The 26,949-nt window shown below is 40.1% G+C and overlaps 1 protein-coding gene across 1 annotated transcript in view; it reads right to left on the bottom strand.

Moving 5' to 3' along the window:
- SMARCC1 (SWI/SNF related BAF chromatin remodeling complex subunit C1) overlaps positions 1–26,949 on the bottom strand; it is a gene marked incomplete at both ends in the record, with an annotated part of 177,644 nt that overhangs the window by 144,723 nt on the left and 5,972 nt on the right. Inside the window, 2 exons of the mRNA XM_079712293.1 lie at positions 2,928–3,013; positions 24,179–24,298. Coding sequence (XP_079568419.1) covers positions 2,928–3,013; positions 24,179–24,298 — 206 coding nt within the window. The remainder of the gene's footprint in view (positions 1–2,927; positions 3,014–24,178; positions 24,299–26,949) is intronic.

The raw sequence follows: 26,949 nt of genomic DNA, 5'->3' as shown, positions 1-26,949 counted from the left end.
TGCAGGGGACACGGGTTCGTGCCCTGGTCCAGGAAGATCCCACATGCCACGGAGAAGCTAGGCCCGTGAGCCATGGCCACTGAGTCTGCGCGTCTGGAGCCTGTGCTCCGCAACAGGAGAGGCCACAACAGTGAGAGGCCCGCATACCACGAAAAAAAAAACTGAAACAAAATATTTTAATCTGAAGGAGACTTTGAAGAAGGAAATAAAAGTTGAACAATCAAGTCTTAAGGTAGAAAGAAAAGTGTCATTCTAACTTAAACAAAAAGGTTTGACCTTGTCTGTAAGAAATAAGTGTCAGTAGCAAATAGTGTTATACGGAAAAATAAAAGGTTACTTCTCATATTAAGACAAATCCTAGGGACTTCCCTGGTGGTCCAGTGGGTAAGACTACATGCTCCCAACGCAGGGGGCCTGGGTTCGATCCCTGGTCAGGTAACTAGATCCCACATGCATGCCGCAACTATGAAGTCCACATGCTGCAACTAAGAAGTCCGCATGCCACAACTAAAGATCCCACATACCGCAACAAAGATCCCGCGTGCCACAACTAAGACCCAGCGCATTGAACCTAGTTTACCACTGCCAAGCAAAACTAATAAAATACAAAATATTTTCATTCAATAATCTCTTTGAATGGCATTGACTATGATTACAACATATAGCAACCTGTTTAGAACTGTAAGAAAATAAACAAGGTCCTAATCACTCTACAAAGGGCACTGACATTTACTTTTCTGTTACTGGGTTGAACATGGTTGCATTTAATCTCTCCTTCAGGAAATGTTTTTGGATTTCCACAGTATGTCAAAACCATCCTTCTTGGTGTCCCTCAGTTATATATAACTACACTTGAAAAACTACAAATAAGGGCTTCCCTGGTGGCGCAGCGGCTAAGAATCCACCTGCCAATGCAGTGGACACAGGCTTGAGCCCTGATTTGGGAAGATCCCACATGCCACGGAGCAACTAAGCCTGTGCGCCATGACTACTGAGCCTGCACTCTAGAGCCCGTGAGCCACAACTACTGAAACCCGCGCGCCTAGAGCCCAGGCTCTGCAACAAGAGAAGCCACCCAAATGAGAAGCCCACACACACGCAACAAAGAGTAGCCCCCACTCACCTCAACTAGAGCAAAGCGTGCAGGCAACAACGAAGACCCGACACAGCCAAAAATAAATAAATAAAATAAATAAATTTATTAAAAAAGAAAAGAAAAAAAAACACTACAAATAAGACATACCTTTTTTTTTTTTAACACTATTTAGAGACATCCAGAAAGATCAAAGTCAAACACACTAATTCTGGAATCTTTTTTTAAATACATTTATTTATTTTATTTATTTATTTTTGGCTGCATTGGGTCTTTGTTCCTGCACCGGCGCTTTCTCTCATCACGGCGAGAGGGGGCTACTCTTCGTTGCAGTACACGGACTTCTCACTGCAGTGGCTTCTCTTGTTGCAGAGCACGGGCTCTAGGCATGAAGGCTTCAGTAGCTGTGGCATGTGGGCTCAGTACTTGTGGCTCGCGGGCTCTAGAGCGCAGGCTCAGTAGTTGCAGCGCATGGGTTTGGTTGCTCCACGGCATGTGGGGCCTTCCCAGACCAGGGCTTGAACCTGTGTCCCCTGCACTGGCAAGCGGATTCTTAACCGCTGTGCCACCAGGGGAGTCCCTCTAATTCTGGACTCTTAATCTGTACTGTCTATTCACAAATATACCAATAATTACCAGGTGTTCCCACTCAACCTCATATACATGACACTCCATCCTGACATCACTGGAACCTAAGAGGAAGCAGGAAGTAAGAAAGAAAGCAGAAACAAAAAGAAACAACAGGAAAAGAGAATGGCCATAATGAGGAAACCAACAAACTTTGGAGCTACACTGTGAGGTTCGACTGGAAAACAAAGGTTCAGAACAGTATGTTGGGCGTGGGGCAAGTCAGAAGCAGTATTAAGATGATAGCCCACTGTTCAGATGTCGAAATGGGTGGGCAATTACTAAAACATGCACCGTTGGAACATAAGTGATCCACTCACTGCAAGTGTATAAGTCACAGGAGATGGGGAAGGTGTGTACTGCAATTGGTGTATAATTATACTGGCAAGAGGATAATTCTGGTACAATCTGAGAAGAAAACTTTTACTCCTCATTCCTCTTAAAGTCTCTAACTCTATCCTTGACTTCTTTTTTGGCCCCATTTTTAATTTAAAGACGATTTATTTTACATATCCTTCTAAACCATCTTAAATCTTTTCAGATAAAAATATTTCACTGTACTGGCACACAAGCGAGTTACACAATGACTTAGGAAAAGACATTTCACTTTGACACTCTGTCCTCAAGAGTCCAGGTCGGACTTGGAAGAGATACAAGCTGAACAAGAAAACCAGTAAAAAGTTCCAACTGGGAAACCAGAGTGAGGGTACAAACCATATATGAGAGTACCCAGACATGCTGTCAATCCTAGATCAGGGAATACTCTGGCAAGAGCTGCAACAGCAGAGCTGAAAACAGAACTGAAAAACAGAAGGCTACCCTCTGATAACAACAAACTCTCATGCTCGTTTAATCAATAAAACAATATATAATGTGTCTTTCAGCATATTATAATACACATTTATTTATTTCACAGTGAGCCTACCTTCCAATTTGCTAATAATGCACATCCATCTATTATCTACATACAACCATATATGAAAAATAACTTGCATAATAACTGCAACATTTGTTTGATATTTTTCTTGGATGTAGACAAAAAGTAAATTAGGGCTCTAGATAAAAGACAACATACTTTGGATATTAATCATAACGTGCTTATAGAATTCTCTAACACCACACAAAGGAGGAACAGGTTTAACATTGAAAAACTTCAATACAAAAACTTCAATCACAGCAAAACATGCAAATAAATACAAAAACTTACCATCCCTGTTCATTTTTATATTTGTAAGCAGCCCCAAGAATGTGACACAAGGTGCCTCCAGCTTTGAAATCCATGAAACATTTTGCCTAAAAAATGATACAGGTTACACATGAGAAAAATCAAAGTTCTGACAACATTACTCATGTCTGAATTCTAAGCTTAATAAACTCAAAGTTATAAACAACTTCTAATTTAATAACCTCCTTAAATACTTCTGGAACAAACTGAGGTACAAAGAAATTTTTCTAATTTTCTTTAGAAAATTTTCTTTAAGTAAACAGTCTATGAAAAACAGGATTTACAAAATATACATCAAACTGTTTCAGCAGAAAACATTAAATGGACAAAATACTGATATACCACCAACTCCACTGGTAAATTTAAGATCTGATTTTTAAAAGGTACAATAAGAAATATTAGGCCAGGCTTCCCTGGTGGCGCAGTGGTTAAGAATCTGCCTGCCAATGAAGGGGACATGGGTTTGAGCCCTGGTCTGGGAAGATCCCACATGCCACGGAGCAACTAAGCCCGCGAGCCACAACTACCAAGCCCACGAGCCTAGAGCCCGTGCTCTGCAACAAAAGAAGCCACTGCAATGAGAAGCCTGCGCACTGCAACGAAGAGGAGCCCCCCGCTTGCCGCAACTAGAGAAAGCCTGCGCACAGTAACAGAGACCCAACACAGCCAAAAATAAAATAAATAAAATAAATTTATTTTAAAAAAAATTAGGCCAACATAGGGCTTCCCTGGTGGCGCAGTGGTTGAGAGTCCGCCTGCCAATGCAGGGGACACGGGTTCATGCCCCGGTCCAGGAGGATCCCACATGCTGTGGAGCGGCTGGGCCCATGAGCCATGGCCGCTGAGCCTGCGCATCCAGAGCCTGTGCTCCACAACAGAAGAGGTCACAACAGTGAGAGGCCCGCATACCGCAAAAAAAAAAAAAAAAAAAAATTAGGCCAACATAACTGATGAACATAGATGTAAAAATCCTCAACAAAATACTAGCAAACCAAATCCAACAGTACATTAAAAGGATCATATGCCATGATCAAGTGGGATTTATCCCAGAAACACAAGGATTTTTCAATATCTGCAAGTCAATCAACGTGATACACCATAACAAACTGAAGGATAAAAACCATATGATCACAACAGATGAAGAAAAAGCTTTTGATTAAATTCAACATCCATTTCTCATAAAAACCCTCCAGAGGATTTCCCTGGTGGCGCAGTGGTTGAGAGTCCACCTGCCGATGCAGGGGACATGGGTTCATGCCCTGGTCTGGGAAGATCCCACATGCCGCGGAGCGGCTGGGCCCGTGAGCCATGGCCACTGAGCCTGCGCGTCCGGAGCCTGTTGCTCCGCAACAGGAGAGGCCACAACAGTGAGAGGCCCGCCTACCGTTTAAAAAAAAAAAAACCCTCCAGAAAGTGGGCATAGAGATAATATATCTCAACATAACAAAGGCCATATATGACAGACCCATAGCTAACATCATACTCAATGGTGAAAAGCTGAAAGCATTCCCTCTAAGATCAGGAACGAGACAAGGATGCCCACTCTCACCACTTTTCTGCAACATAGTTTTGGAAGCCCTAGACATAGCAATCAGAAAAGTAAAAGAAATAAAAGGAATCCAAATTGGAAAGGAAGAAGTAAAACTGTCACTGTTTGCAGATGACATAATACTATACATAAAAAATCCTAAAGACATTACCAGAAAACTATTAGAGCTAATCAATGACTTCGGTAAAGTTGCAGAATACAAAATTAATATACAGAAATCTGTTGCATTTCTATACATTAACAAAAAAAGATCAGAAAGAGAAATTAAGGGAACAACCCTATTTACCATCACATCAAAAAGAGTAAAATACCTAAGAATAAACCTACCTAAAGAGGCAAAAGACCCGTACTCTGAAAATTGTAAGATGGTAATGAAAGAAACTGAGGATGACACAAGCAGATGGAAAGATATACCATGTTCCTGGATTGGAAAAATCAATATTGTCAAAACGACCATACAAGGCAATCTACAGTTTCAATGCAATCCCTATCAAATTACCAATGACATTTTTCACAGAACTGAAACAAAAAACTTTTTTATTTGCATGGAAACACAAAAGACCCTAAATAGCTAAAACAATCTTGAGAAAGAAGAATGGAACTGGAAGAATCACGCTTTCTGACTTCAGATTATACTACAATGCTACAATAATCAAAACAGTATGGTACTGACACAAAAACAGACACACAGATCAATGGAACAGGACGGAAAGCCCAGAAATAAACTCACGCACTTATGGTCAATTAATCTATGACAAAGGAGGCAAGAATATACAATGGAGAAAAGACAGTCTCTTCAATAAGTGGTGCTGGGAAAACTGGATAGCTACATGTAAAAGAATGAAATTAGAACATTCTATAACACCACATACAAAAATAAACTCAAAATGGATTAAAGACCTAAATGTAACACCAGATGCTATAAAATGCCTAAAGGAAAACATAGAACACTCTTTGACTTAAATCACAGCAATATTTTTTGGATCCATCTCCTAGAGTAATGGAAACAAAAGCAAAAATAAACAAATGGGACCTAATTAAACTTAAAAGCTTTTGCACAGCAAAGGAAACCATAAACAAAATGAAAAGACAACCTATGGAATGGGAGAAAATATTTGCAAACAATGTGACTCAAGCAAGGGATTAATTTCCAGAATACAAAACAGCTCATGCAGCTCAAACAACCCAATCAAAAAATGGGTAGAGAATCTCAATAGACATTTCTCTGAAGAAGACATACACATGGCCAACAGGAATATGAAAACATGCTCAACATCACAAATTATTAGAGAAATGCAAATCAAAACTAAAATGAGCTATCACCTCACACCAGTCTGAATGGCCATCATCAAAAAGTCTACAAAGAGGGACTTCCCTGGTGGTGCAGTGGTTAAGAATCAGCCTGCCAATGCAGGGGACCTGGGTTCAATCCCTGGTCCGGGAAGATCCTACATGCCGCGGAGCAACTAAGCCCGTGCGCCACAATTACTGAGCCTGTCTGTGCTCTAGAGCCCGTGAGCTGCAAGTACTGAGCCCGCGTGCTGCAAATACTGAAGCCCGTGTACCTAGAGCCTGTGAAGAGAAGCCACTGCAATGAGAAGCCCACACACCACAACAAAGAGTAGCCCCCGGCTCGCCACAACTAGAGAAAGCCAATGCGCAGCAACAAATACCTAATGCAGCCAAAAATAAATAATAAATAAATAAATTTATTTTAGAAAGAAAAGAAAAAAGAAGTCTACAAACAATAAATGCTGGAGAGGGTGTGGAGAAAAGGGAACCTTCCTATGCTGTTCGTGGGAATATAAATCGGGGCAGCCACTATTGAGAATAGTAAGGAGGTTCCTTAAAAAATTAAAAATAGAACTACTATATGATCTAACAATCCCACTACTGGGCATATACCCAGAGAAAACTCTAATTTGAAAAGATACATGCATCCCAATGTTCACAGCAGCACTATTTACAATAGCCAAGACATGGAAGCAACCTAAATGTCCATCAACAGTTGAACGGATAAAGAAGATGTGGTGTATACACACACAAACACACACAAAACTGGATAATACTCAGCCAGAAAGAAGAATGAAATAATGCCTTTTGGAGCTACATGGATGGACTTAGAGATTATCATACTAAGTGAAGTAAGTCACACTGAGAAAGACAAATGTTGTATGGTATCACATAGGTGGAATCTTAAAAAATGATAAAATGGGGAATTCCCTAGTGGTCCAGTGGTTAGTGCAGGGGGCATGGGTTCGAACCCTGGTTGGGGAATTAAGATCCTCTGTGCCACGTGGTGCAGCCAAAAAATTAAAGAAAAATATTTAAAAAATAAAAATAAAAAGCATTTTTAAAAACGATACAAATGAACTTATTCACAAAACAGAAACAGACTCACAGACATAGAAAACAAACATATGGTTTCCAAAGGGGAAGGGGGGAAGGATGAATTGAAAATTTGGGATTAACAGCTACACAGTACGATGTGTAAAATAGGTAAACAACAAGGACCTACTGTATAGCACAGGGAATCATATTCAATATCTTGTAATAACCTATAATGGAAAAGAATCTGAAAAAAAATATGTATGTATGTATAACTGAATCACTTTGCTGTACACCTGAAACACTGTAATCAACTATACTTCAATAAAAGAAAAAACTTTTTTCTTTTATAGTATAGTATAGACTATATATGGACTATAATAGTATGGACAAAATACTGATATACTACAAAACTCTACTGGTAAATTTAAAATTTGATTTTTAGAATGTGGAAAATTCCAGTAACACAATTTCCAATATGGTTCTCCTGTTGAATAAGAAATATTAGTATATATTAGGGTTTTTTTTCCAATTTAGGTTCCTGACATTAAATTTTAGAAAAATTATAACTGAACTCTTATAATATTTTAATGACCACTGAAACACGGTATAACTATATTTAACTATGCATTTAAGTTATAGCTAAAATCTGTGCAACAATTTAAAAAAGATTTGCACTTTATGGATTATAAAAGCAGAGCTCAAATAAATCAAATGCTGAATGACTTCCATATTTTGGAAGTAAAAATTTAATATAAATGTGATCATCAAATAGGCTAATAAGATAAAGTGTTAGGAACTTCCCTGGTGGTCCAGTGGTTAAGAATCCACCTTCCAATGCAGGGGACGCGGGTTCAATCCTTCGTCGGGGAAGTAACATCCCACGTGCCGCGGGGCAACTAAGCCCACATGCCACAACTACTGAGCGCACGTGCCTCAACGAGAGAGCCCACGTGCCACAAACTACAGAGCCCACACACTCTAGAAACCACATGCCACAACTAGAGAGAAGCCCACACGCCACAAAGAGCCCGCACTGCAACGAAAGATCCTGCATGCTGCAACGAAGACCCCGCATGCTGCAACTAAGACCCGACAGCCAAAAGGATAAAGAAAATAAATAAATTAAATAAATATAAAACAGTAAAAAAAAAAAAAAGATGAAGTGTTAAAAATATACCATTCAGGGCTTCCCTGGTGGCACAGTGGTTGAGAGTCCGCCTGCCGATGCAGGGGACATGGGTTCGTGCCCCAATCCAGGAAGATCCCACATGCCGCGGAGTGGCTAGGCCCGTGAGCCATGGCCGCTAAGCCTGCGCGTCCGGAGCCTGTGCTCCGCAACAGGAGAGGCCACAACAGTGAGAGGCCCGCGTGCCACACACACACACACAAAAATATATATATATACCATTCATTTATTCCTTTGAAAACTATTATTACAAAATAATATAATGTAAAAAAACATGATATCAAATATTAAGAGAGACAAAAAACAGAATGGTGGTTGGTAGGGTCTGGAGAGAGACAGGAATGGAAGTTATTGTTTCACAGGTACAGAGTTTTCAATTTACGAAAATGACAAAGTTCTGGTGATGGATAGTAGTAACAGTTACACAACAATGTAAATGTACTTAATGCCACTGAACTATACACTTAAAAATGACTAAAATGGTAAATTTTGTTATGTTTATTTTACTACAATTAAAAATAAATAAATAGCATGTTTTAAAATAAGAAATATTAAGAATCACTAAGATGAGCTCTTCCAAATTAAACAGACAAGTAAGCCTCACAGATCAGTCTGGTTATCTCGTTGCTTTTTAAACATTACATGGGTTTCTGAGTTCCTAATTTTTTGCCCAACACTATTCCTGGTACATTTCAAAAGCTGCATTACATATTCTAAACAAAAGCATCTGGGTGCAAGTCTTATCATTGACAACTTGTTATTTATCTGAGAAAATGTATAAGACATTACAATTTTGTAGTGTTGGCACTTAAACTAGAATAATGTGCTAAGGTACCTACTAGAGTAGAATGAGACTTAGTTCTCCTACTAATCCGTCTCTGAACTGCCCAGAGATTGAGATAAAATGTTCTCGCCAACCACATGGGCATATCACTATTGCACACATGCACAACACTCGCAGCGTAATACAGAAATGACTGGTTTATAGATTTATCTGTTATTCAAACTCCTTGAGGACAGGAATAGTGTCTTATTCAAATCTTTAACATCAATATTCAGTGGAGTACCTGACAATGTAGGTAATCCATAAAAATTTTCTCAACAGTTCTACTGTACTAAAATCATTTAAAAATTCAGATCCAAGCTACTGAGAAATATATGTTGAGCAGATCACAATAAAACATCTCTACATGTAATTTAAGGTTATAGTCAATTTCTAGACAGATTAATTTGAGAAATTAAAATATTATCAGATATATGCTTAAGACAGACAAAATAACTTCTATCAACAACTATAGGGACAAGTGATGAATGAAGAGGTAGAAAACTGAGACCTTCAATTTTCTAATGGTAAGATCTGAATAAACGGAAAGAGGGAGACTCACAAACCTGTCAAGGGTACTAGTTCTAGTAATAAAGTGCAATAAGAAAAACATTCTTAAAGATGTGGCAGAAGAAACAAAAGAACAAATAGGGACCTCGTCATACATCAAGGATTCTTAGAGCTTTCATGGAAATGGATTTGGGATTCTGGTCCTCCTGACAAGCTCAGTATCAGTATCACCCACATAAAAGTGTAGTAGACCAGAGTCAGGGGATGGAAAGCTGGAGGCAGAGACAAGAGACTTCTCAGGGACACCCACTGGCCCCTGACTGTACTTCCTCATTCAATCCTCATCCCAACTACACTCACCCTGAACAGGGTCTGCTCAAGCTGCCGCTGGATGTGGTTCAAATATCAGAGCTCAAGTTCTTAAACATTCTCTGAAGAAGCCAGATTGTTAAGAGTAAATTCCTCTTGATTAGTACTGAAAAACCTAAAAATTAATAGGGTACCGAAACTTGAGCCTTCCAGAGCCAGCAAAGGCAGCCTGCCTTTGGTGAGTTATCTAAGCAGCTGCATACCCCAATTAGAGACTCTGGGGGTCAGGGACAGCTCTAACAGGCTGCTTCTATTCCCAGTTGTGTGACCACACTGCTTTTGATAAGCTGCTACATCTCTGACTAAATTGGAAATTTAATCTAATCTTATTCTGGATGTATATAAAGTGGTCTCATCCTACCTATTTATACAGCCCACTTAAAATTCTGCTGAGCTGAGTAAACCTTAAAAAAGATAAACCTAACTGAAATACTTAAAAGTGCTTTAACCTTGTGCCGTAGTGTCCTTATTTCTTTATTTTTTGACTTATTCATTAAAGACAAGGTAGTGCCAACGTGCAGTAAAAAGGACGACAATGGTATACGTTTGTGTGAGGAGAATATACACATTTATAATGCCATGTTTGGGTCTATTAATCAATGAACGACTGTGCCAGAAAGCAGATGTGAGGAAGTGAATAAAGGAGCGGAAACTGAACATGAGCCAGAAACCAAGAATGTTAACAGAAGATCACAGTCATCTTCATAAATTGAAAAAACCTATCACTTAGAGTCCAGAATCCTTTTACCTCACAAAGTACAAAGACACTAAACATTCCATAAGTTTCTTTATGTATTTTAACTGCTTTGAGTTAAAACAATGCTTTCTAGAAACATTTCCCAAGTTTATTAATAAAAGAAATGATAATAGTGTTATAATTATCACCTCTAATCCTAGGTAATCACTGGTGTAGTATTCTTATCCTTGAGGAGAACAAAAAGTATTATAATTACTACCAATTACTGAGAATTTACCATGAGGCACTTTATATATATTACCTCATTTACTCCTCACAAGTTCACTGTCTTCACCCCATTTTACAGATGAAAAGGTGTTGCTGGCTCTAGCAATATGGCAGGCTAAATAACCAGAAAACCCTACCACTAAAAATACATGTTGGATAAAAAATACAGACATTATTTTAAATGTGTAGCTGAATTAGAAGGAGAACAAATCCCCAGGGACAAAAATAAGAAAAAAAAAAATCAAACTAAAAGTCAAAGTGGCAATTTTGTTGAGTTAAAAACTAAAATTCTAGGGTGACAGGAGGCTGGGGATAATGGGATTAAATAGGTAAGTAACATCAACCTTGATAACCTAAATGCTAGGGTCTGAGTTTCTCTACAGGGTCAGGAAGTAAGACTACAGACCTATGCAAGTGAGGACATTAGCACTAAGACAATCACCTACCACACACATACACACATAACACCAGGGGTATCAACAGGCTGCACCATTAGGGAAAGGATAAGCTAGAAAAAATATATGCCAGCTAAAAACTAAGGAGGAAAACAAGCTTCCGCCTCAAGATAATTTGAGTTGGAGACATACACTATCAATACTTAGTGTAGGAACCCCTTGCCAAATTAACATAAGAATTGGTCCTAGGGACTTCCCTGGTCATCCAGTGGTTAAGACTGCGCACTCCCAATGCAGGGGGCACAGGCTGCATCCCTGATCCCCTGAACTAAGATCAAGCACACTGCACAGTGCAGCCAAAACAAACAAACAAAAAAGAATCGGTCCTAAAGTTGGCGAGTCCTCTGAAATGCCTTAATGAGCAAATTCTCAACCCAGGTCAACAGGATTCCCAAATAAACATCCACCAAAAGAGAACTGACAGGCCACAATTCAAACATAATTAAGTGTTTTTAAGTCAACAGACAAAGCTAACAGCAAGATTAGAATCCTAACATTTTCAGATAATAGAAACAACATGACAGAGCTTGTAAAATTAGAATACATAAAGTGATTAAGGACACTAAAAAAGAGAGAAAGGCTTGAGAAATATATATATGTAACCCATCCAATGAAAGTAAAAGCACAGCTGACAGAAAATTAGACAACTAGACACAGAAGAATAAAAGCTAAAGTTTCTGAGAAATTTTAAAGGATATAAATCCTCAGCTTCGAGAAACACATCAGGGGCTTCCCTGGTGGTACAGTGGATAAGAATCCCCTTGTCAATGCAGGGGACACAGGTTCAAGCCCTGATCTGGGAAGATCCCACATGCCGCGGAGCAACTAAGCCCATGCACCACAACTACTGAGCCTGCGCTCTAGAGCTCACGAGCCACAACTACCGAGCCTGCGTGCCACAACTACTGGAGCCCGTGCACCTAGAGCCCATGCTCCGCAACAAGAGAAGCCACTGCAATGAGAAGCCTGCGCACTACAACGAAGAGTAGCCCCTGCTTGCCGCAACTACAGAAAGCCCGCGCACAGCAATGAACACCCAATGCAGCCAAAAATAATTAAGTTTTTTAAAAAATTGGTAAAAAACAGAAGAGAACAGCCCAATGGTGCAAAATATAAAAGGGTGCTCAACTTCATTAGTTATCAGCAACTACAAAACAATGTGTATCACCACAAATCCGCCAAAAAACTAAAATTAAAAAGACAGACAACTTACAAGCATTGGTGAGAAAGTAGAGCATTAGAACGCTTGTACACTGTACACTGCATGTGAGAGTATAAATTGGCACAAGGGTTCTGGAAAACTGGCCATATCTGCTAAAGCTGAACATGCACCCCGTGACCCAGCAATTCCACATGTGGGAGTGTAACTGACATAAATACCTATGTTTACCAGAAGACATATGCAAAAATATTCACAGCAGCACTATTTGCAATAGCCCTAAACTGGAAATAACCCCAAAAACCCATCAATGGTAGAATGGATAAATAAATTGTGCAATATGCCCACAGTGAAATACTATGCAACAAGGGATACCAAATTATTACCAAGCTGCCCATTTTTAAAATTTTCATTTGAACACAGTCACACCTACTCATGTAGGTAATTGTCTCTGGCTGCTTTTTATGCTACAACAGAGTTGGGTAGTTGTGACAGAGTCCATATACCTGCAAGCCTAAAATATTTACCATCTGTCCCTTTAAGAAAAAATTTGCCAAACCCTTAAACAGTAACCAGAATGAACAAACTGCAACTACAAGTAATAACATGGAAGAATTTTACAAATCTAACATTTGTCTGTATGCTTCAAAAATTTAAGTCATGAAGAACAGGCGGTCCAGTGGTTAAAAATTTAAGTCATGAATGACAAAGACATAGGCTGAACTATTTCAAATTAATCATGACTAAAGAGATATAACTAAAATGTGGGATCTTGGTTTAGATCTTATAAGAAACATTTCTGAGATAATTAGTGAAATGTGAAGACAGATTATATAGTAGATAACGGTATTGTGTCAATGTTAAATTTCCTAAATTTGATAACTGTATTTGTAAGATAATGTCCTTGTTCTAAGGAGATCCAGGCTGCAGTCTGAAGTCTTTACAGTTTTGCCCTCCCTACTAGATTGGACCCCATGGACATCAGGAACTTCTCCAGTCACTCCAAGAGTGTAGTATCACTCCTGTGGTGACTAAGATGAGTGATTTGTCTCCACAAGTACTTTTGTTCTTGCTTCTCAGACTTACATGCTAATCGTGGTCTTTTCCTCCCCCATTCCAGAAAGTCCTAGAATTTAGCATGATCTTGGCAAAACAATACCATTCTCAGATACAGATAAAAAAATACTTAAACCTGTAGGGACCATAATGTTCGCTGATTCCTAGTTTTCTAATGCTTCTTTGCCACAGAACACTTTCAGGAGCAGAAAGCTCAAAAATAAGTCTATCAGGAAAAACTGTTCTAAGTGAAAAATCTGAAGACAACAGATTCCTCTTAGACCTGCCCATTTATTCCTGCCACTCAGGTACTCTGAAGGGAACAATTATAAAACCAAGAATCAGATCCAACTCCTTTTTCTGACGACTCTAAGCCTTTTCTTATTAATTTTCTTTTCCCTAAAATTTATTTAGCACAAAGCATGGTTTATTGACTCAAATAAAGGAAACAGATCATTGAAGTGACAGTCCTCAAACTCCCATCCTTTCCTCTACACCAGACTGACCAAGTTCATGAGAATTCCTGCCATGAAGTCAGTCACACTTAATGGGTAGAAATTCCAAAGTATCACTGAGAGATAGCCTACAGACTGTGACTTGTTTAAAATGTCCCAAAATAGTACCACCCAGCTGAATCACATGACCTTATTTGTTAGAACTGGCTTTGACAACAAATTTTACCCTTAAAGTATTCATTACATTCCACCAAAGATAGATATAAAAACCCTATATAAGTTCCTATGACAATTTGAAAATCAATTCCAAAAATTTTAATGATAGTCCCTTGAAACTTTGTGTATCAATCTCCTCAACGTATTTCCTTTTGAAAAGTAATAATCATTTCACTGAGTTCTGATAGTTGCTTTAAAATCAGTCAGTATTGTGCTTTACATTTTTGTAGATATTTTAAGAAAAGCTCAATTTCAGAAAGTAAATATGGTTCAGCTCTCTAGCTTATTTTTTTAAAGAGCCTTCCACTCTCCCTGTCTTTGAGACAGTTACTAACATCACAGCAAAGGTACATCAACCAATAAATACATACTAAACACTTGCAGTGAGTAAGAAGGTAAAGCAAGACTTATCGATGTTCAACTGAAAAATCTGGCTTTAATTCAAAGGGCACTACAGCATTCTGTTAGTTCTCAGGTTCACAGCTCATTTACACAAAATACACTATCTCTGGAACATAAGTTGAAGAGAAACAAGAAGACATGGCTTTTTGGGACCTTCCTTAAGAACTGGAGTTGAGGGCTTCCCTGGTGGCACAGTGGTTGAGAGTCCGCCTGCCGATGCAGGGGACACGGGTTCGTGCCCTGGTCCGGGAGGATCCCACATGCCGTGGAGCAGCTGGGCCCGTGAGCCATGGCCACTGAGCCTGCATGTCCGAAGTGCTCCACAATGGGAGAAGCTGCAGCGGTGAGAGGCCCGCGTACCACACACACAAAAAAAAGAACTGGAGTTGATAGCAAACTAGTATAATAAATGTTTAAATAATATGTATGCCTTACATGTACATTTTTCCTTTTACCAAAAACACTTTTTTTTTTTTTTTTTTTTGGCGATACGTGGGCCTCTCACTGTTGTGGCCTCTCCCGCTGCGGAGCACAGGCTCCAGACGCGCAGGCTCAGCGGCCATGGCTCACGGGCCTAGCCGCTCCGCGGCATGTGGGATCTTCCCAGACCGGGGCACAAACCCGTGTCCCCTGCATCGGCAGGCGGACTCTTAACCACTGCACCACCAGGGAAGCCCCTCAAAAACACTTTTGCTACACAAGTCAGCAATCTACTTTTTATGTCTTAAAGTACTACATACTACTTCTAATTTCTCAAAGAGCTTTTATTCTCACACATCATGTGATTCTAACAACTATGCCATGGGATCAGTAGGGCAAGGAACACGTTCCCAGAAATGGTATTGCAGGTCGAAGTGCCTTCACACAAGGTTGAAGAGTGGTAGTATATGGCTATTTAATTCCTAAGCTCAGGGCTCTTCCCATAACACCTGGTTCAAGAAACTATTTGGTGGAGATTCAGTATCTTACATTATTTCAATTTAAGAAATGAATGAGGGCTTCCCTCGTGGTACAGTGGTTAAGAATCCACCTGCCAAGGCAGGGGACACAGGTTCAATTCTTGGTCTGGGAAGATCCCACATGCCATGGAGCAACTAAGCCCATGCGCCACAACTACTGAGCCTGCACTCTAGAGCTCTCAAGCCACAACTACTGAGCCCATGTGCCACAAAAACTGAAGTCCACAATCCTAGAGCCTGTGCTCCGCAACAAGAAGCTTGAGCACCTCAACGAAGAGTAGCCCCTGCTTGCCGCAACTAGAGAAAGTCCATGCACAGCAATGAAGACCCAACATAGCCAAAGATAAACAAATAAAGTAAGTACATTTATAAAAAACAAAAAAAGAAAAGAAATGAATAAGGGGGCTTCCCTGGTGGCACAGTGGTTAAGAATCCACCTGCCAATGCAGGGGACACGGGTTCGAGCCCTGGTCTGGGAAGATCCCACATGCCGCAGAGCAACTAAGCCCATGCGCCACAACTACTGAGCATGCACTCTAGAGGCCACAAGCCACAACTACTGAGCCCACATGCCACAACTACTGAAGCCCGCGCACCTAGAGCCCATGCTCTGCAACAAAGAGAAGCCACCGCAATGAGAAGCCCATGCACTGCAATGAAGAGTAGCCCCCGCTCACCACAACTAGAGAAAGCCCACATGCAGCAACAAAGACCCAATGCAACCAAAAATAAATACATTAAATTAAATTAAAAAATAAAATAAATGAGGGACCTCCCTAGTGGTCCAGTAGTTAAAAAGCCACCTTCCAATGCAGGGGACGCGGGTTCAATCCCTGCTTGGGGAACTAAGATCCCACATGCCACAGGGCAACTAAGCCCGTGCGCCACAACTACTGAGCCCGTGCCTCAAGTAGAGATCCCACGTGCCGCAACTAAGACCCGGCACAGCCCAAAAAAGTTAATTTTAAAAAAAAAAGGGGCTTCCCTGGTGGCGCAGTGGTTGAGAGTCCGCCTGCCGATGCAGGGGACGCGGGTTCGTGCCCCGGTCCGGGAAGATCCCACATGCCGCGGAGCGGCTGGGCCTGTGAGCCATGGCCGCTGGGCCTGCGCGTCCGGAGCCTGTGCTCCGCAACGGGAGAGGCCACAACAGTGAGAGGCCCGCGTATGGCAAAAAAATAAAAAAAATAAAAAATAAAAAATAAAAAAAAAAAAGAAATGAATGAGCTTTATTTTAGGCAAAATCAACTGGTTTTAAAGTCTATCAAGACTTCTGACTGAAGTTGGATTAAAGACAACCATATTTTAGTGCTGATCTCCAAAACTTAAAATAATACTTTAAAAAAAAGTTACAGGAGTGCTTGCTGTGGCAGCACATACTAAAATCAGAACAATACAGAGAAGATTAGCATGGCCCCTGCACAAGGATGACTCTCAATTTGTTAAGTGTTCCATATTTTGGGGGGGTTAACAGATGTAAGCTTTTATATATAGAATAGATAAACAACAAGGTCAGAGAACTATATTCAGTAGCACAGAGAACTATATTCAATATCCCAGGATAAGTCATAACAGAAAAGAATATAAAAAAAGACTATATGCGTGTATAACTGAATCACTTTGTTGTACAACAGTAATTAACAAATTGTAAATCAACTATACTTCAATAAAAAAATAAAGTAAAATGAAATTTTATTTTTTTGGTATTTTATTTATTTATTTATTTATTTTGGCTGTGTTGGGTCTTCGTTGCTGCGCACAGGCTCTCTCTAGTTGCAGTGAGCGGGGGCTACTCTTTGTTTTGATGCGCGGGCTTCTCATTGCAGTGGCTTCTCTTGTTGTGGAGCACAGGCTCTAGGCACACAGGCTTCAGTAGCTGTAGCACACGGGCTCAGTACTTGTGGCGCACGGGCTTAGTTGCTCCACGGCATGTGGGATCCTCCTGGACCAGGGCTCAAACCCGTGTCCCCTGCATTGACAGGCGGATTCTTAACCACTGCGCCACCAGTGAAGTCCCCTTATGATCTATTTTAAAAGGTAGAATACAACCCATGCACCTATGGTCAATTAATACATGACGAAAGAGGCAAGGATACACACTAATTATCAGAGATATGCAGATCAAAACTGCAATGACATATTACCTAACCCCAGTCAGAACGGCCATCATCAAAAAGTCTACCAACAATAAATACCGGAGAGGGTGTGGAGAAAAGAGAAATCTCCTACACTGTTGGTGGGAATGTAAATTGGTACAGCCACTATGGAGAACAGCATGGAGGTTCCTTAAAAAACTAAAATTAGAACTACCACCTGATCCAGCAATCCGACTCCTGTGTATATATCTGAAGAAAACCATAATTCAAAAAGATATATGGGGCTTCGCTGGCGGCGCAGGGGTTGGGAATCTGCCTGCCAATGCAGGGGACACGGGTTCGAGCCCTAGTCTGGTTAGATCCCACATGCCGTGGAGCAACTAAGTCTGTGAGCCACAACTACCGAGACTGCGCGTCTGGAGCCTGTGCTCCGCAACGGGAGAGGCCATGACAGTAAGAGGCCCGCGCACCGCGGTGAAGAGCGGCCCCCGCTCACCAGAACTGGAGAAAGCCCTCGCACAGAAACGAAGACCCAACACAGCCAAAAATAAATAAATAAATTTATTAAAAAAAAAAAAAAGATATATGAACCCCAATGATCACTGCAACACTATTTACAATAACCAAGACATGGAAGCAACTTAATATCCACTGACAGGTGGATGGATAAATAAGATGTGGTATATATATACAATGGAATATTACTTACCTATAAAAAAGAACGAAATCATGCCATTTGCAGCAATGTGGATGGACCTAGAGATTTTCATACTAAGTGAAGTAAGTCAGACAGAGAAAGACAAATATCATATGATATCACTCATATGTGCAATCTAATTTAAAAAAATGATATAGGGACTTCCCTGGTGGTCCAGTGGCTAAGACCCTGTGCTCCCAGTGCAGGGGGCCCAGGTTCAATCCCTGGCTGGGGAACAAGATCCCACATGCACGCCACAACTAAGAGTTCTCATGCTGCAACTAAGAAGTCCGCATGCCACAACTAAAGATCCCGCATGCCGCAATGAAGATCCTGCGTGCCGCAGCTAAGACCTGGGGCAAGCAAAATGAATAAATAAATAAATAAAATAAAATTTAAAAATGATATAAATGAACTTAAAATAGATAACCAACAAGGACCTACTGTATAGCAGAGGGAACTCCACTCAATTTTCTATAATAACCTACATGGGAAAAGAATCTGAAAAAGAATGAATATATGTGTATATATATATATATATATATATATATATATATATATATATATATATAAAACAATCACTATGCTGTACAGCTGAAACTAACACAACATTGTAAATCAACTATACTCTAATAAAAATTTTTAATAAATAAATTAAATATAAATTTAAAAGTAGAATACAAAATTGTCTAGCCTGTAGTTACAATTATGTTTGTGTTATGCATGCAAATGTACTAAGCCTTGAGGGATTAGGGAATAACAAGAATTTTTACTTGTGGAGGTAAAAAATATTTCAATTCATATTATGTTTGCCTATGCAATATATTTTTAGCCTTACAAAGTACTTTTTTCCCCTAAATCTTTCTAACTTCTCAATTAGCACTAGATAGAACCTACCCTATGTTGAGCCAGCTGTTTAATATCCAATATGACTTAGGAAGGTTAGTACATGAAGTTCCATTCTGATTTTTAAAAAATCAAAAAAAAAAAAAAAAAAAAAAAAAAACCCAGCCCAAACAGTGAACTCCTACACCACTCCAGTTTATTCAGGAAAAAAAGCTTTTTAAGGTAAATAGCTTACATGTTTCACTAAAACATTCTCTGCTTTATTGTCTCTCTCCTCCATCTTTGTTTTTTACACCATTACACATTATATCAATCCCTTTCATTTGGAAAAAAGCTAAACACTATTCTGAGAGAAAAAGAAGTACATCTGGTCCCAATGGCACTAAGTCATGAATTATTTTTAATTCTGGTTTATTCCTAAAAATATTCTTCTCTAATCTTTAAAATCTGGAAAAACAATAATGGTTTACTTCCCTGGAGTTAAATATTCCACAAATAAAGTCCCTTGTAAATACTGTTTTTTAAGACACTCATACAATCCTAATTAGAAATACCAAAAACACAATGTGAATCACCTTACATATAATACTTCATATAAAGCTACATGTAAATTTTATTCTAAATGATTTTATACTTGATAAAATGTTATCTGTATTATATTACAGTGTTTTAAATGATGAAAACTTCAACCAGTTCCTGATTTGATAACTCTAATCCAGTTGATAATATAAGAGAACAGGAAATAAACACTCAAGTATTTGGAGGTAAAGGAACATGGAGCTTTCAAATGATTCAGAATAATATGCCCAAACACGCAGAGAAAAAGACGATGGTAAAGCAAATGTGGTTAAATGCTAAAAATTGGGGATTCTAAATGAAAGTGAAAGTTCTTTATACTACTCTTGCAAATTTTTACTTTCAATTAATTTTAAGTTACCCAAAAACCTCAATTGGTCACATAGTTCAGAAAATGAAATATGCTGATTATCCAGTGGAGTAGTTCCCATTTGTTAAAAAATGATCAAGTACCTCCAGTATCTAACCATGTATTTATAAATTATATGCATGTACTTACTATAATGCCAATATACTACACATATATATAACTTAAATCACATATTAAGAAATAGGTATTTTGAAAGCATTAGCTAAAAAATAATTAAAATAAAAGGAATGATCTTGCTCTGCAAATGTGAATTCAACCAGTACCCAGTAATTCCCAAATCTCTTCCTCTAATTCAACCTGTTCTCTAGAACTCCAGATCTCATTTCCAACTACCTATAGGATTTCTAAACCTGAGGTACCTAGAGGAGAGCCAACCTCAACACAGACTAAACTGAGTACCTTTCTCCAGAAACCTGCTTTTATACTCTGGCTTCCATCGTAGGGAGAAAGCAATCTGCTCAGTGTAGTCATCCCAGTCAATTCTTTCTTATTTCAGCCCCACAACCCACCCTCCCCCCCCACACACACACACAAAAATCACAAAGTTCTACCCCCTTGCTGTGTTTCCTAATCACTTTCAAGATAAAAGCCACACTTCTAACACAGTAAACCTGTCATTTTATGACTGATTCTGGCCCATATTTCTGCCTACTGTCCCTCAGTTCTAACCCTGTTGAACTATTTGCAACTACATTAAAAGCCTTTAGGCTTTTATATGTTGCTATCACTGCCTGAAAATCCGATCTTCCAGCATGCCCCTAAAGAACTCACACTCTACTTTCAGGACTCAGTTCAAATGTCCTTTCCCTTGGAAAACATTTCCTGCCATGAGGAAAGTCAAAGGTTCTATTCATATAGGTCACTAGAGGGTAAGTAAGCCCCCTGAAGACAAACAATACACTGTATTACTCCTTGAATTCTCAGAACTTGGCACATAATCAAATGCTAAATATTTGCTGAACTCAAATCAGTGAGGAAAGGACTTCCCTGGCGGTCCAGTGGTTAACAATCCACCTTCCAATGCAGGGGACGTGGGTTCAACCCCTGGTTGGGGAACTAAGATCCCACATGCCACGGGGCAACTAAGCCCGTGTGCTGCAACTACTAAGCCCACATGCCACAACTAGAGAGAAGCCCCCGCACCGCAAGGAGGAGCCCGTACGCTGCAACTAAGACGCAACTAAGTCAAAAATAAATAAATAAATAAATAATTTAAAAAATAAAATAAAAGCAGTATAAAAACAAACATTATTTAAAAAAAACTTCACCTTCCAATGCAGAGGGTATGAGTTCAATCCCTGGTCAGAGAGCTAAGATCCCACATGCCTCATGGCCAAAAAAACAAAATATAAAATAGAAGTAATATTGTAACAAATTCAATAAAGACTTTAAAAATGGCCCACATCAGGGCTTCCCTGGTGGCAAAGTGGGTAAGAACTGCCTGCCAGGGCTTCCCTGGTGGCGCAGTGGTTGACAGTCTGCCTGCCGATGCAAGGGACACGGGTTCGTGCCCTGGTCCGGGAAGATCCCACATGCTGCGGAGCGGCTGGGCCCGTAAGCCATGGCCGCTGAGCCTGCACGTCCGGAGCCTGTGCTCCGCAGCGGGAGAGGCCACAACAGTGAAAGGCCTGCATACCGCAAAAAAAAAAAAGAATCTGCCTGCCAATGCAGGGGACACAGGTTCGAGCCCTGGTCTGGGAAGATCCCACATGCCACGGAGCAACTAAGCCCACACGCCACAACTACTGAAGCCCACACGCCTAGAGCCCGTGCTCCACAATGAAGAGTAGCCCCTGCTCGCCCCACTAGACAAAAGCTCACACACAGCAACAAAGACTCAACACAGCCAAAAATAAAATAAATTTAACAAAAAAAGATCCACATCAAAAAAAATCTTAAAAAAAAGAAATCATGCAGAAAAGCAGCACCCTTTAATAAATGTTGTTGGGTTAACCAGATGATCATATGGAAAAAAGATAAAACTGCTTTTTTTTTTTTGTGAGCACTGGATCCACTGCTCACAATGAATACCAAGATAAATTCTAAATGGATAACAGAGTTACATGTAAAAAATGACACCTACAAATAGTGTAGAAATTTGTTCTTCTACAAATACTAGAAGAACACATGGCTGAAATCCTTTATCACCTACAAGTGGAGAAAGCTTCCCAACGTGATTCAAAAAAATACATCCATATATTTAATGAAAATAAATTTCTGGATAACAAAAATACCATAAGTGAAATGAACAGATTTACTGCAATATCAATAAAACAATCTTTTTTATTCTCAATTATATCTGAGAAATCAGTGAGTTATTAAAACAAAAAGTTTAGTGATGAAATAAGAACACACAAATTGGAAACTTTGGAGATTTATAAAAAAGTCTACCAATAATAAATTCAGTAGAGGCAACAAACAGCAGACTGGAAACTACAAAAACCCGAATCAGAGAAATGGAAGACAAAAATTATGGGAAAATATAGGACAGATAGTTCCCGGAAATCTAGTATTTGTACAATCAGAGTTCAAAAATATAAAGAAATACAGGATGGCAGAGAAGACTAACAGACTGAATGTTCCCTGAGCTAAAGAAACATAACTGAGTCTTCGGATCATGACATACGATAACTAGACATATTTATGAATTTTTTTTTTTTTTTTTTTTTTTTTTTGCGGTATGCGGGCCTCTCACTGTTGTGGCCTCTCCCGTTGTGGAGCACAGGCTCCGGACGCGCAGGCCCAGCGGCCATGGCTCACGGGCCCAGCCGCTCCGCGGCATATGGGATCCTCCCAGACCGGGGCATGAACCCGTATCCCCTGCATCGGCAGGCGGACTCTCAACCACTGCGCCACCAGGGAGGCCCCATATTTATGAATTTTAAAGATCAGTATTAAAAGGGGAAATCAGGGACTTCCCTGGTGGCGCAGTGGTTAAGAATCCGCCTGCCAGTGCAGGAGACATGGGTTTGAGCCCCAGTCCGGGAAGATTCCACATGCCACGGAGCACCTAAGTCCGAGCGCCACAACTACTGAGCCTGCACTCTAGAGCTGGCGAGCCATAACTACTGAGCCCGCATGCCACGACTACTGAGGCCCGCACACCTACAGCCTGTGCTCCGCAGCGAGAAGCCACTGCAGTGAGAAGCCTGCACACCACGTCGAAGAGTGGCCCCCACTCGCCGCAACTAGAGAAAGCCCACGCATAGCAACAAAGACCCAACGCAGCCATAAATAAATAAATAAATAAATTTCAAAAATTAAAAAAAGGGGGAAATCAACAAGTAGTATCAGATTTTTCTCTACAAAATCAAATGTTGAGGGGCTTCCCTGGTGGCGCAGTGGTTGAGAATCTGCCTGCTAATGCAGGGGACACAGGTTCGAGCCCTGGGCTGGGAGGATCCCACATGCCGCGGAGCAACTAGGCCCGTGAGCCACAACTACTGAGCCTGCGCGTCTGGAGCCTGTGCTCCGCAACAAGAGAGGCCGCGATAGTGAGAGGCCCGCGCACTGCGATGAAGAGTGGCCCCCGCTTGCCACAACTGGAGGAAGCCCTCGCACAGAAACGAAGACCCAACACAGCAAAAATAAATTAATTAATTAATTAATAAACTCCTACCCCCAACATCTTAAATAAATAAATAAATAAATAAAAATAAAGTTAATGCCCTCTCCTCGCGCACCAGGAAACAAAAGGGAAAAAAGTAAAAAAAAAAAAAATGTTGAGAAGAACAAAACCTTCAAATTACAAAAGGAAATAAGGCATAACCCAATATTTCTATACCAAGCCAAACTTTCAGTCAAAATACCAACTGCAAGGAGAACAGAATCATATTCCCACATAAGCTCAGAAGAATCCCACCTACAAAATATAAAAAGATTCCAAGAAACAACATTCTAGCCACAAGAACTGAATCAGGAGGAAAAAATGGAAAAGACTTAGTACAGTAAAGACAATAAGGAAACTACAACATAGTAAAATGTTAACAGTTAAGTCTAGGTAATAATTGTTGTGATGTTTAATGCAAATTTTAAATGACTTCTGAAAGAGATGCTTCCTACAGTTCAAAAGCAATAGTGTTCTATAGCTAAAATTCTGTAGCGATTCCTCCTTTTTCCTATTCTATAGGATAGCAGCAGCAAAATAAAGAGCTGTAGGCTGCACCCAAGAGTACAGAAACTGAAGATGTCCCAGTGTGATAAGCTGATGTACTTACAGGGAGTTTGGTGAAGGCCGGGTTGGTGACATGTTTCCCAAAGGCATCTTCCTGGAACTGGAGAAGCTGTACCACCAGCCCAGCCAGTGTTTTATTGGTAGGAGCATCCGCATGAACATACTGCAAGATAAAGACAGAGACTCAAAAACTGGGGCAACTGTGCAGAAGACAAAGGAAGACAATGTTAGCTTACTTCCCAGTACCTAAGTACTGGCCTGGTGGCAGATTTTTAAGTGTCTGAGACACTTACATAAATACTGGGAGCCGTGGGGAGGGATAGATAACATGTCCTTTCAGTTAACACATCTTAAGAATGAGAAATACTATGCCCAAGAAACCAAACCCAAGTGTCAGCTCATCTGCACCTGGACCTAAATTAGATGGTGAGATCCTGGACCTCAAACTTGAGCCTGATGCTACTGAATTGGCCTAAAAGTTTGTTCAGGTTTTTCCATAAGATGTAACAGAAAAACCCGAACGAACTTTCTGGCCAACCTAATATAATGGAATGAGACATACTGGCCCCTATATTTCGCATGTGGCCAGAGAGCCAACTGTATTACAGTTTTTCAAACAAGTCCACAAATTCTTTGATACTCCTCTCAACAAGAGGTAGGGATCTATGGCCCTCCTCTATTGAATCAGGACCATCCTCAGTGACTCGTTTAAAATCATTAGAATGCAACAGAAGTGATGCTGTGTGACTTCTGAAGATAAATCAAAAAAGATCATGCAGCTTCCATACAGTTCTTTTGGGACACCCACCTTTGGAGCCCTGAAAAACAATAAAGTCCAACCACTCTGACATCACCATACTGAGGAAGCCCAGGCTACACTGAGAGGCCACATGGAGAGGCCCCAGCTGCTGTTCAGAAGACTGACAGCACAACCACCAGACACATGAGTAAAGATGATTCCAGGTGATTGTGGCCCCCAGCTGTCAGGTCACCCCCAATCATCAAATATCCCCAGTCAAGGCCCCAGACACCACTGAGCAGAGACAACTGGGCCCATCCAAATTCCAGACACACAGGAACTCTAAGCATAATAAAATGGTTGTTTTTATGCATTAAAAAAAATACATGTGTGGGCACTTAAAAATGGTTAGGATGGTAAATTTTATAAGTTTTTTACCACAATAAAATTTTTTTAAAACAAATGTACATGAAAAGTTATCCATGCTAATGTGAATAATGTCAAGAAGGCCAAATTCGTGGTAGACAGCAAGCGAGCATTACAGCAAGGAAAGATAAAGGGTACATGACAGTGAAAGCATAAATTACTGAGTTCAATTAAATGTAAAAATTTAACTTAGTATTAAGCACTCACTATCACTTTGAAAAGCCATCATTAATTTTTTTTTTTTAACCTCCAATTCTGAGCAGGAAAAAACATCTATACTTCCTTCCATTAAAAAACTAAAGTTTTCTTCCTGGAAAAAACCTCTTTCCCAGTACCACCCAACATTTCAAGATAATGTTTCTCTTGCAATAAATAATGTCTAAGTGATACATATACAGCAAAATATCAGCTACACAGTCTAACATTAATTACTACACCTTAGGTTGACTGGCTCTCAAAATGTGCTACTGTCAATCAAAGAGCGTAATATAAAAGGGCAATTCTTCTTAAAGCTTAGTATCCTCGCAAATTTTTATTTGTTCAGGTATATTAGCTTTCCACTCTAAATAGAACAGCCAGCATGCAGTTAACTTTGATGAAGACTGGTATTTTGTTGGAATGCTTTATTTTTATTTTTTTAAATTTTATTTATTTTTGGCTGCACTGGGTCTTCGTTGCTGTGTCCAGGCTTTCTCTAGTTGCAGTGAGTGGGGCTTCTCATTGTCATGGTTTCTCTTGCTGCGGAGCACAGGCTCTAGGCACGTGGGCTTCAGTAGTTGCAGCATGCGGGCTCAGTAGCTGCAGCACGCGGGCTCAGAAGTTGTGGCTCGCGGGCTCTAGAGCACAGGCTCAGTAGTTGTGGCACACAGGCTTAGCTGCTCTGCGGCATGTGGGATCTTCCCGGACCAGGGCTTGAACCCGTGTCCCCTGCACTGGCAGGCAGATTCTTAACCACTGCACCACCAGGGAAGTCCGGAATGCTTTATTTTACATGAAATCCCTGAGACCAGAGGTTGGTAAAATCCAGTCTACTGCCTGTTTCTGTGTGGCCCACAAGCTAAGAATGGTTTTTACATTTTTTAAATGGCTGGGAAAAAATTAAAAGTAAAATAATATTTCATGACACATGAATATAACATAAAATTCAAATGTCAGTGTCCATAAATGAAGTTTTATCAAAACACAGCACACTCATTCATTTGCACATTGTCTGGCTGCTTTCCTGCAACAGCAGAGTTGAGCAGTTGCAGCTGAGACTGCATGGCCCGCAAAGCCTCAATATTTACTCTTGACCTTTATAGAAAAAGTCTGCCTATCCCTGTTGTACACTACTCCTTTTTATCCTTACAGATAGCTTCCTTTTATTTAATTTAAAAGTGTCCAGTAAAAACACATTTCCTTAAGGCCACAAAGTGAAACAAGTATGTCAGACATGAGCCAAAAACTGGAAACAAGTTTCATACAATTAAGCACATAATATGCCAATTCTGTTAGTCTAAAATAATGCTTCTCAAGTTCTAGCCCCACTTATTAATTCAGTAAGTCAGGCCCAAGAATCTGCATTTCTAACAAGTTCCCACGTGACACTACATGACTGGGAACTACACTTTAAGAACCACTGGACTTTAAAAAAAAATCCACTTCAAATA

Source organism: Hyperoodon ampullatus, assembly GCF_949752795.1.
Source record: "Hyperoodon ampullatus genome assembly, chromosome: 10".
Taxonomy (NCBI): domain Eukaryota; kingdom Metazoa; phylum Chordata; class Mammalia; order Artiodactyla; family Ziphiidae; genus Hyperoodon; species Hyperoodon ampullatus.
The sequence above is the reverse complement of the archived record's forward strand: the minus strand, read 5'-3'. Positions and strand labels throughout refer to the sequence as shown.